The 12,500-nt window shown below is 43.6% G+C and overlaps 1 protein-coding gene across 3 annotated transcripts in view; it reads right to left on the bottom strand.

Annotated features, from left to right (window-relative positions):
- The window catches only part of slc30a2 (solute carrier family 30 member 2), a 23,818-nt gene that overhangs the window by 4,180 nt on the left and 7,138 nt on the right, over positions 1–12,500 (bottom strand). For 2 of the 3 annotated variants that reach the window (XR_005205990.1, XM_037763194.1), the window contains exons 2-7: positions 9,307–9,518; positions 8,795–8,941; positions 7,158–7,311; positions 5,533–5,752; positions 2,227–2,332; positions 663–797 (exon numbers count right to left, since the gene is read on the bottom strand). Coding sequence is in view for 1 of the 3 variants with exons in the window: in XM_037763194.1 (XP_037619122.1) it covers positions 663–797; positions 2,227–2,332; positions 5,533–5,752; positions 7,158–7,311; positions 8,795–8,941; positions 9,307–9,518 (974 nt within the window). In the remaining 2 variants the exon portion in view is untranslated. Of the gene's footprint in view, positions 1–662; positions 798–2,226; positions 2,333–5,532; positions 5,753–7,157; positions 7,312–8,794; positions 8,942–9,306; positions 9,519–12,032; positions 12,261–12,500 lie in introns of those variants that run through there. The other variant, XR_005205991.1, reaches the window with a different exon arrangement.

Below are 12,500 nucleotides of genomic sequence, written 5' to 3'. Positions count from 1 at the left end.
CAGTATGTAGATCGGTGTGTAGGTCAGTATGTAGGTCAGTGTGTAGGTCGGTGTGTAGGTCAGTATGTAGGTCGGTGTGTAGGTCAGTGTGTAGGTCGGTGTGTAGGTCGGTGTGTAGGTCGGTGTGTAGGTCGGTGTGTAGGTCAGTGTGTAGGTCGGTGTGTAGATCGGTGTGTAGGTCAGTGTGTAGGTCAGTGTGTAGATCGGTGTGTAGGTCAGTGTGTAGGTCAGTGTGTAGGTCGGTGTGTAGTGTGTAGGTCGGTGTGTTGGTCAGTGTGTAGGTCGGTGTGTAGGTCAGTGTGTAGGTCAGTGTGTAGGTCAGTATGTAGATCGGTGTGTAGGTCAGTGTGTAGGTCGGTGTGTAGTGTGTAGGTCGGTGTGTTGGTCAGTGTGTAGGTCAGTGTGTAGATCGGTGTGTAGGTCAGTGTGTAGGTCAGTGTGTAGGTCGGTGTGTAGTGTGTAGGTCGGTGTGTTGGTCAGTGTGTAGGTCGGTGTGTAGGTCAGTGTGTAGGTCAGTGTGTAGATCGGTGTGTAGGTCAGTGTGTAGGTCGGTGTGTAGTGTGTAGGTCGGTGTGTTGGTCAGTGTGTAGGTCGGTGTGTAGGTCAGTGTGTAGGTCAGTGTGTAGGTCGGTGTGTAGTGTGTAGGTCAGTGTGTTGGTTACCTATGGCAACGTGAACAGAGACCAGCGCCTGGCCCAGAGTCAGAGCCCAGAGGTGCAGAGAGTGCATGGACTTCACGGCCTTCACTGACAGCAGAACCTCCTTCACCGAGTTAAACTCGATTCCTTTAGGAGCGCCTGGAAAACACATTCATACACAATAAACCCCAAAACACACAGCTAATAAGGTTATCATGATTATACATGTTAATACAACTAAACGTTAAATCAGCTCCTCTTCATCACTCGTCAGGTGACCTGTGTTATAACCTCTAGTTGCTCATCGACACCAGGTCTGTTTCTGCTGTTACTAAATTATGTTCTAAATGTGCTCCTGAATGCAGCGACCATGAAGCATCATGTGACGTTGACCTTGTTGACCGTGTTGACCTTGTTGACCTTGTTGACTTTGTTGACCTTGTTGACCTTGTTGACCTTGTTGACCTTGTTGACTTTGTTGACCTTGTTGACCTTGTTGACCGTGTTGACTTTGTTGACCGTGTTGACTTTGTTGACCTTGTTGACCGTGTTGACCTTGTTGACCGTGTTGACTTTGTTGACCTTGTTGACCGTGTTGACCTTGTTGACCGTGTTGACTTTGTTGACCTTGTTGACCGTGTTGACCTTGTTGACCGTGTTGACTTTGTTGACCGTGTTGACCGTGTTGACCTTGTTGACCTTGTTGACCGTGTTGACTTTGTTGACCTTGTTGACCGTGTTGACTTTGTTGACCTTGTTGACCGTGTTGACTTTGTTGACCTTGTTGACCGTGTTGACTTTGTTGACCTTGTTGACCGTGTTGACTTTGTTGACCTTGTTGACCTTGTTGACCTTGTTGACCGTGTTGACTTTGTTGACCGTGTTGACCTTGTTGACCTTGTTGACCTTGTCAGATCAGGTCCAGACTGGACAGCTGGATGATGGCTGCAGGCGAGGAGAACAGCTGTGTGTTCTGAGCTGGTCATAAATCTCCCTTCAGCTCACGAGCCGTCTTAAAGGAGCAGTTCTGAGTATATTTGTATATTTTATATCCTTCCTGAAACTCAGAACGGAAGATCGACGCCACTCTCTCGTGTTTTTACTCTCTCGTGTTTTTACTCTCTCGTGTTTATTCTTGTCAACCCTCCTGATTTTCGCGGGAGACTCTCGTTTTTCATCGTCCTCTCCCGGTTTTCTCCCGCGGTCACATTCTCCTGATTTATGGTCATTTCTCACACCTTATTTTCCTTTTTGTGATCTCAACCTGGTTGTGGCGCCATATGGCGTGTTTAAGTTACTACGGTTACCACCCGGACGACAACACAGCCTCACCAAAGGTCTCTTCCCTGTCTATATATATAATATACCTGTATTCACCCTCTGTCTGAACCACACCTGTCTCTTTAAGAAGCCCAGTCTGCTCTGATTGGCTGGTATATTCTAATGAGCCTGCGTGTGACATAGGAAGGGGAGCCACCTCTGATTGGCTGGTATATTCTAATGAGCCTGCGTGTGACATAGGAAGGGGAGCCACCTCTGATTGGCTCGTTGAATCACATGTTTTCTGATGGATGTCCAGGTGACGTACCTTCCATGAGGATCCTGAAGACGTCTCTGAGGATGGTGACGGTGGTGCAGAGGACGAAGACGGAGAACAGGAAGGTACAGATGGGATCGGCCACTTTATACTCCGGCTGGAAGACAGACGAGACAGAAAGGAGGTTAACGGAGACTTTAAAGGGCATCAGATGGTGTTTTCCAGTCAGCAGCCAGTGAAGTGCCTCCGGGCCTAAAGGAACGGGAACATGTTGCATGATGACGGGAATATTTAACCCTTTAATAACACGACCAGGATGCTTTAGAATAACCATGAAAATGCCTGTTTGTGGTATTAAAGCTGTATTATACAGAGAATATTCAGGTCCAATGGAATATTTTCATCCTAAAAATGTAAAATATATTCAGAGTTTTCCTGTGAATTTCATAGAAAAGCTCCTGTAACAGTATTTAGACCATAAACTAGTCAAAGGATTATTCATGTAAAACGTCATCATAAAGGATCATATTTACATTTTTTTATTCAAATCGCCAATATCAGCAAACTGACATCTCGGTGTCACCCTGACAGGAATGTGATCTTATATCTGACCCGAACAAAGTATGTAACAAAGTGACGTAACAAAGTGACGTAACAAAGTGACGTAACATGGTAACGTAACAAGGTAACGTAACAAGGTAACGTAACAAGATAACGTAACATGGTGACGTAACAAGGTGACGTAACAAGGTGACGTAACAAGGTGACGTAACAAAGTGACGTAACAAAGTGACGTAACAAAGTGACGTAACAAGGTGACGTAACATGGTGACGTAACAAGGTGACGTAACAAGGTGACGTAACAAAGTGACGTAACAAAGTGACGTAACAAAGTGACGTAACAAGGTAACGTAACACGGTAACGTAACACGGTAACGTAACAAGGTAACGTAACAAGGTAACGTAACAAGGTAACGTAACAAAGTAACGTAACAAGGTAACGTAACACGGTAACGTAACACGGTAACGTAACAAGGTAACGTAACAAGGTAACGTAACAAGGTAACGTAACAAGGTAACGTAACAAGGTAACGTAACACGGTAACGTAACAAGGTAACGTAACAAAGTAACGTAACACGGTAACGTAACACGGTAACGTAACAAGGTAACGTAACAAGGTAACGTAACAAGGTAACGTAACAAGGTAACGTAACAAGGTAACGTAACACGGTAACGTAACACGGTAACGTAACAAGGTTACATAACAAGGTAACGTAACACGGTAACGTAACACGGTAACGTAACAAGGTAACGTAACAAGGTAACGTAACAAGGTAACGTAACAAGGTAACGTAACATGGTGACGTAACAAGGTGACGTAACAAGGTGACGTAACAAGGTGACGTAACAAAGTGACGTAACAAAGTGACGTAACAAAGCGACGTAACAAAGCGACGTAACAAAGCGACGTAACAAGGTAACGTAACACGGTAACGTAACACGGTAACGTAACACGGTAACGTAACAAGGTAACGTAACAAGGTAACGTAACAAGGTAACGTAACAAAGTAACGTAACAAGGTAACGTAACAAGGTAATGTAACAAGGTAACGTAACAAGGTAACGTAACAAAGTAACGTAACAAAGTAACGTAACAAGGTAACGTAACACGGTAACGTAACACGGTAACGTAACAAGGTAACGTAACAAGGTAACGTAACAAGGTAACGTAACAAGGTAACGTAACACGGTAACGTAACAAGGTAACGTAACAAAGTAACGTAACACGGTAACGTAACACGGTAACGTAACAAGGTAACGTAACAAGGTAACGTAACAAGGTAACGTAACAAAGTAACGTAACAAGGTAACGTAACAAGGTAACGTAACAAGGTAACGTAACAAGGTAACGTAACAAAGTAACGTAACAAAGTAACGTAACAAGGTAACGTAACACGGTAACGTAACACGGTAACGTAACAAGGTAACGTAACAAGGTAACGTAACAAGGTAACGTAACAAGGTAACGTAACAAGGTAACGTAACACGGTAACGTAACAAGGTAACGTAACAAAGTAACGTAACAAGGTAACGTAACACGGTAACGTAACACGGTAACGTAACAAGGTAACGTAACAAGGTAACGTAACAAGGTAACGTAACAAGGTAACGTAACAAGGTAACGTAACACGGTAACGTAACAAGGTAACGTAACAAAGTAACGTAACACGGTAACGTAACACGGTAACGTAACAAGGTAACGTAACAAGGTAACGTAACAAGGTAACGTAACAAGGTAACGTAACAAGGTAACGTAACACGGTAACGTAACACGGTAACGTAACAAGGTTACGTAACAAGGTAACGTAACAAGGTAACGTAACAAGGTAACGTAACAAGGTAACGTAACATGGTGACGTAACAAGGTGACGTAACAAGGTGACGTAACAAGGTGACGTAACAAAGTGACGTAACAAAGTGACGTAACAAAGTGACGTAACAAAGTGACGTAACAAGGTAACGTAACACGGTAACGTAACACGGTAACGTAACAAGGTAACGTAACAAGGTAACGTAACACGGTAACGTAACAAGGTAACGTAACAAGGTAACGTAACAAGGTAACGTAACAAGGTAACGTAACAAGGTAACGTAACACGGTAACGTAACAAGGTAACGTAACAAGGTAACGTAACACGGTAACGTAACAAGGTAACGTAACAAGGTAACGTAACAAGGTAACGTAACAAGGTAACGTAACACGGTAACGTAACACGGTAACGTAACAATGTTACATAACAAGGTAACGTAACACGGTAACGTAACACGGTAACGTAACAAGGTAACGTAACAAGGTAACGTAACAAGGTAACGTAACAAGGTGACGTAACATGGTGACGTAACAAGGTGACGTAACAAGGTGACGTAACAAGGTGACGTAACAAAGTGACGTAACAAAGTGACGTAACAAAGTGACGTAACAAAGTGACGTAACAAAGTGACGTAACAAAGTGACGTAACAAGGTGACGTAACATGGTGACGTAACAAGGTGACGTAACAAGGTGACGTAACAAGGTGACGTAACAAAGTGACGTAACAAAGTGACGTAACAAAGTGACGTAACAAAGTGACGTAACAAGGTAACGTAACACGGTAACGTAACACGGTAACGTAACAAGGTAACGTAACAAGGTAACGTAACAAAGTAACGTAACAAGGTAACGTAACACGGTAACGTAACACGGTAACGTAACAAGGTAACGTAACAAGGTAACGTAACAAGGTAACGTAACACGGTAACGTAACAAGGTTACGTAACAAGGTAACGTAACATGAATGTGATCCTATATCTGACCCGAAAGTAGATGATGATCGCCGCCACCATGACGCCGACGCTCTGCAGCAGGTCTCCGACCACGTGGATGAAGGCGGCGCGGACGCTGGTGTTGGCGTGGCCACCGAGGAGCGCGTGGGAGTGGCCGTGAGCGGCGGGACTCTGGCTGCCCTCGTCGATCTGGTGGTAACCGCTGCCGTGGGCGTGGAAGGTGGTGGAGTGATGGAGGATGTACGCCATGCTGCGGAGAGACAAACAGGTACTTTAGTTAAGTTAGTTCTCATGTTCAGCCTCACGTCACTATTATAGTATTATATTATTAAATTATTACATTATTATATTATTACATTATTATATTATTATAGTATTATATTATTATAGTATTATATTATTATATTATTATATTATTGTATTATTATAGTATTATAGTATTACATTATTATATTATTATATTATTATAGTATTATAGTATTATATATTATAGTATTATAGTATTATATATTATAGTATTATATATTATAGTATTATATTATTATATTAGTATAGTATTATAGTATTATAGTATTATATTATTATATTAGTTTATTATTATATTATTATATTATTACATTATTATATTATTATATTATTATAGTATTATAGTATTACATTATTATATTATTATATTATTATAGTATTATAGTATTACATTATTATATTATTATATTATTATATTATTATAGTATTATAGTATTATAGTATTATATTATTAAATTATTACATTATTATATTATTATATTATTGTATTATTATATTATTGTATTATTATATTATTATACTGATATTCAGTGTTTTATTACGAGGAAATCCTCCTGTTCTTGACTACAGATATTATTATATAACAATAATATTAATATAATATTGTTATATAATGTTGTTTGTGTTCCTCACAGACATCAGTTCGCTGCAGGCGTCCATGTTTTACGAGCAGATGGAAGATCTGAAGCTCGGAAGTCGGGAATACCGACTATGAATTATGGACTTCTGACTTGCAGTGTTCAAAGTCAACATTGATTTATGTGTCACGTAACTTCCGTACTTCAGTTACATCCCTTCCGTAGTTATGTTAACACCTAACCGCCATCTGTTCCTGAACATAACCAAGTCGTCTCCTGTGAAGACAGACCTTTATTTTGAAAAGACGAGCGGACACTGACACGTGTTGCTGGACATTCATAGGAAACATGAGGAATAGCTTTTCATAAAATATCATACGACCCGTCGTCTGAGGAGACGTCGACATTCAGCTCAGTTCAAACTCATTCTAGAAAATATTTAATCACAGGACTTCAGCATGAAAAGATATCGGGGGGGGGGGGAAGCTGCAGTTCTGTTAATAACCTTAATATCATCATAGCTGTACCAGTTGAAGCATTAATAAAGAAGTACAATAGTCTTCAGGATGTTCATAACAACAGTCTCAGACTGCTGCAGGGATCTCTCTGGAAGAGGTGGGTTGATATTGGTATTGATACTGGATATCAGATCTTAATTCCAGGATTCTTCACTGATAGTCTATAGAAATATTGATCTATTTCTAACCTAGTGTTCAAGCTGAGTTCCATGAATCCTTTATTCTAGCAGCATTATGTACAAAGTTAACTCACACTATATTGACGATGACGGCGCAGCCGGAGGTGACCAACATCACGTGGCCGTCGATCTCGTAGTCGTTGCGTACGATCCTCTCGATGGCTAAATAGACCAGCGCTCCCGTCACGATCCAGATGGAAATGACTGAGATGAACGCCCCGAGGATCTCTGTGGAGGGATGAAAGGAGACTGTTATATCCTAAGATCACTAATAACACTGATATCCTAATAACACTGATATCCTAATAACACTGATATCCTAATAACACTGATATCCTAATAACACTGATATCCTAATAACACTGATATCCTAATAACACTGATATCCTAATAACACTAATATCCTAATAACACTGATATCCTAATAACACTAATATCCTAATAACACTGATATCCTAATAACACTAATATCCTAATAACACTGATATCCTAATAACACTGATATCCTAATAACACACCTCTATCTAGTTAAAGTACATGAAGTTCAATAACAGACTGCATCCCTCAGAAGCACCAACATCCAACTACCAGATCCAGATGGAATGTTGTTAACAAGCTCACTGCTCTGAATACAGCAAAGTAACGTAACACGGTAACGTAAAGGCTAACGGTTAACCCATCCATCCCTCCATCCATCCATCCCTCCATCCATCCATCCATCCCTCCATCCCTCCATCCATCCCTCCATCCCTCCATCCATCCATCCCTCCATCCATCCCTCCATCCATCCATCCCTCCATCCCTCCATCCATCCCTCCATCCATCCCTCCATCCATCCATCCATCCCTCCATCCATCCCTCCATCCATCCATCCATCCCTCCATCCCTCCATCCCTCCATCCATCCCTCCATCCATCCATCCCTCCATCCATCCCTCCATCCCTCCATCCCTCCATCCATCCATCCCTCCATCCATCCCTCCATCCCTCCATCCATCCCTCCATCCATCCATCCCTCCATCCATCCATCCATCCATCCATCCATCCATCCCTCCATCCATCCCTCCATCCATCCATCCCTCCATCCATCCCTCCATCCCTCCATCCATCCCTCCATCCATCCATCCCTCCATCCATCCATCCATCCATCCATCCCTCCATCCATCCATCCATCCCTCCATCCATCCCTCCATCCCTCCATCCCTCCATCCATCCCTCCATCCCTCCATCCATCCCTCCATCCATTCATCCCTCCATCCCTCCATCCATCCCTCCATCCATCCATCCATCCATCCCTCCATCCCTCCCTCCATCCCTCCATCCATCCCTCCATCCATCCCTCCATCCCTCATCCCTTCATCCCTCCCTCCATTCCTCCATCCCTCCATCCCTCCATCCATCCCTCCATCCCTCCATCCCTCCATCCCTTCATCCCTCCCTCCATTCCTCCATCCCTCCATCCCTCCATCCCTCCCTCCATCCCTCCATCCCTTCATCCCTCCCTCCATCCCTCCATCCATCCCTCCATCCCTCCATCCCTCCATCCCTTCATCCCTCCCTCCATCCCTCCATCCCTCCATCCCTTCATCCCTCCCTCCATCCCTCCATCCCTCCATCCCTCATCCCTCCCTCCATCCCTCCATCCCTCCATCCCTCCATCCATCCCTCCATCCCTCCATCCCTTCATCCCTGGTGTGCTCTCTGGTCCTGACCTGATCTGTGCCAGCCGTAGTTCATGGTCTTGGTTGGCGGTCTGGAGGAGATCCACAGAGAGAACAGGCTCACCATCATGCTGCCAAAGTCCGTCAGCAGGTGAGCGGCGTCGGTCATGATGGCCAGACTGTGAGCCAGGTAGCCTCCTGGAGGACAACAGGAACCAATCAGGAGGCTCGCTTTAGATCTACCACATCACTGATTATTGATTATCTATTGATCAGTTCCTCTCTCTCTCTCTCTCTCTCTCTCTGAACTATGACATCATTGAGATATTGATTATTGATTATCTATTGATCAGTTCCTCTCTCTCTCTCTCTGAACTATGACATTATTGATTATTGATTACGTATTGATCAGTTCCTCTCTCTCTCTCTGAACTATGACATCATTGATTATTGATTACGTATTGATCAGTTCCTCTCTCTCTCTGAACTATGACATCATTGATTATTGATTATTGATTATTGATTACGTATTGATCAGTTCCTCTCTCTGTCTGATTGTTTACCTATGACCTCTCCGATCATGAAGACGAGGCAGACGGCCGAAGCGATGTAGAGTTTCTTCTTGGCGAGCAGACGGTCGCCGCTCTCGTCCCGCGTCGAAGCTTTGGCGCCGTGGCAGTGGGCGCCGACGGGTCGCTTCAGCTCGATGGCGCCGGCCACGCCTCCGTTCTTAAAGGGGAAGTCGGGATATTTCTCTTTGGAATCTGGGAAAGAGCTGCAGGGACACACAGAGAGGTTTCATGTGTTTATGAGGACCGAGACGGTCGAAGTAGTTTCTCTAGAAATATGGCTGTTAACTGTTCTACCTACTATAGATCTATAGGTCTAACTCTGGATCTATAGGTCTAACTCTGGATCTGTAGATCTAACTCTGGATCTATAGATCTATAGGTCTAACTCTGGATCTGTAGATCTAACTCTGGATCTATAGATCTAACTCTGGATCTATAGATCTATAGGTCTAACCCTTATATATATGTATATATATAGCAGTGATTTGTTTGTATATACTTACAGTATAGTGATATATTTATATATTTAACATTAAAGTACTAACTGCATGATGTTGATGTTTTGTATTTTCTGCAGCACTAACATCTTCTATTGCACTTCTATAGTTCTACTAACCTGCAGGGTGTGTTGTTCATCCTGCTTTCACCTGTTATGAATTATTCTCCCTATATACCTGAAAGATATCTTTATTTTGATCTATGTTTAATATTGTATTGTTCTACCTGTGGTAGCTGCTATCTGACCCTTTAAAGGGTTTTAGTGTAACATTCAGTAGAACCTCACGGTTTCATTACCCTCTCCCTGAGCTACTGGACCCTTTCATTACCCGCTCCCTGAGCTATTGGACCCTTTCATTACCCGCTCCCTGAGCTACTGGATCCTTTCATTACCCTCTCCCTGAGCTACTGGATCCTTTCATTACCCTCTCCCTGAGCTACTGGATCCTTTCATTACCCTCTCCCTGAACTACTGGACCCTTTCATTACCCGCTCCCTGAGCTACTGGATCCTTTTATTACCCTCTCCCTGAGCTACTGGATCCTTTCATTACCCTCTCCCTGATCTACTGGATCCTTTCATTACCCTCTCCCTGAGCTACTGGATCCTTTTATTACCCTCTCCCTGAGCTACTGGATCCTTTCATTACCCTCTCCCTGAGCTACTGGATCCTTTCATTACCCTCTCCCTGAGCTACTGGATCCTTTCAATACCCGCTCCCTGAGCTACTGGATCCTTTCATTACCCTCTCCCTGAGCTACTGGATCCTTTCATTACCCGCTCCCTGAGCTACTGGATCCTTTCATTACCCTCTCCCTGAGCTACTGGATCCTTTCATTACCCGCTCCCTGAGCTACTGGATCCTTTCAATACCCGCTCCCTGAGCTACTGGATCCTTTCAATACCCTCTCCCTGAGCTACTGGATCCTTTCATTACCCTCTCCCTGAGCTACTGGATCCTTTCATTATCCTCTCCCTGAGCTACTGGATCCTTTCATTACCCTCTCCCTGAGCTACTGGATCCTTTTATTACCCTCTCCCTGAGCTACTGGATCCTTTCATTACCCTCTCCCTGAGCTACTGGATCCTTTCATTACCCTCTCCCTGAGCTACTGGATCCTTTCATTACCCTCTCCCTGAGCTACTGGATCCTTTAATTACCCTCTCCCTGAGCTACTAGATCCTTTCATTCTTTATTCTTCATTTCAACATTTCACTTCTTTTAATGAGGCAATCTGAGGAATTTTATTCGTCCGGTCACCGTGCACCGTGCACCTCGTAGCAATCCTTTAGATTGCTGTGTTTTACGTAGATTGCTGCCTAGAAGGACCTGTATTAGATCTGTCTGGTCGTCGTCTACAGAGCCTGATAAAAGAGCCACACACACACACAACACACACGCACACACACACGCACACAACACACACAACACACACAACACACGCACACACACATCCAGGTTGGCGTTGTGCAGTGAGGCGGGGGGGGTGATGATGTCACTAATGAGGTGGAAAAAAAGTAATTTGGACTCACTTGAGATAACCGCACACACACACACACACACACTTAATGTCTCACACTTCAGTACACACACACACACACACAAAGAATCAGCCGAGTGGAAAACAGATTCTGTTCAATTATACCCCCCCACACACACACACACACATCTACACACATCTACACACATCTACACACTCACACACACACACATCTACACACACATCTACACACACACACACACACACACACATAAATAACCTACACACACACATCTACACACTCGAGAGCTCTGAAGCCTTAAAGCAACGATACGTTCAAATGTTCTACAGATACAAGAGTTTATCAGGGAGAGAGAGAACAGCTAGGAAGCTAGGTAGGAAGGTAGGTAGGTAGGTAGGTAGGTAGGTAGGTATAGGTAGGTAGGTAGGTAGGTAGGTAGGTAGGTAGGTGTGGTGATGGCTTGTAGGTGACTTTGGACGACAGCGTCGGCCTGATTATTGTAAAGTCTTGCGTCCGGTTGGAGGCGATGAACGATCAGTTCATAAAGTTTCAGTTCTGAGTGTATTGACTGTAGAACTGTCTATTGTCTGAATCATCTGACTGTAATTAAAATAATGAAATGAGGATTAGTGCTTCTGTTCGCTGCATTGTACATCATCTCTAGTTTAAATACCACCAACACTAACTACTGATGAATAAACACAATACTACGGTCATAAACAGCTTTACGGTTTATTGTTATTGCCTCAGTATCTAATCTGTGATGTCTGACAGTAGGAGGAGGCGGTGTGAACAGTTCTCCTGTTCCATCATATTAACTGCTGCATTAATATAAGAACATCTCTTTGCTCACGTTGGCGTCTAGATGTGAGAGTTCATCAGTTAGTGGAGGCGCTGCCGGCCAGCTGAACTCTGCTGATGCTCAGCGTCAGCAGTGTGGAGGCCTGAGGGAGGAGGCAGTGAGGTGTGAAATGATGAGGAGACCTCAGAAGAAACAATAACCATCCAGCATTTAATTACAGCTGCCGTCTGCTGCATCACAGCCCGCCGGTGTTTTATAGATCTCACATCCTCAGGGAGGAGGAGGAGGACTGCTGCCGCTGTTGCTGCTACTGCTGCTATTACTGTTGCTGTTACTGCTACTACTACTACTATTAATACTACTACTACTGCTACTACTACTA

Source organism: Sebastes umbrosus, unplaced genomic scaffold, assembly GCF_015220745.1.
Source record: "Sebastes umbrosus isolate fSebUmb1 unplaced genomic scaffold, fSebUmb1.pri scaffold_201_arrow_ctg1, whole genome shotgun sequence".
NCBI lineage: Eukaryota > Metazoa > Chordata > Actinopteri > Perciformes > Sebastidae > Sebastes > Sebastes umbrosus.
The sequence above is the reverse complement of the archived record's forward strand: the minus strand, read 5'-3'. Positions and strand labels throughout refer to the sequence as shown.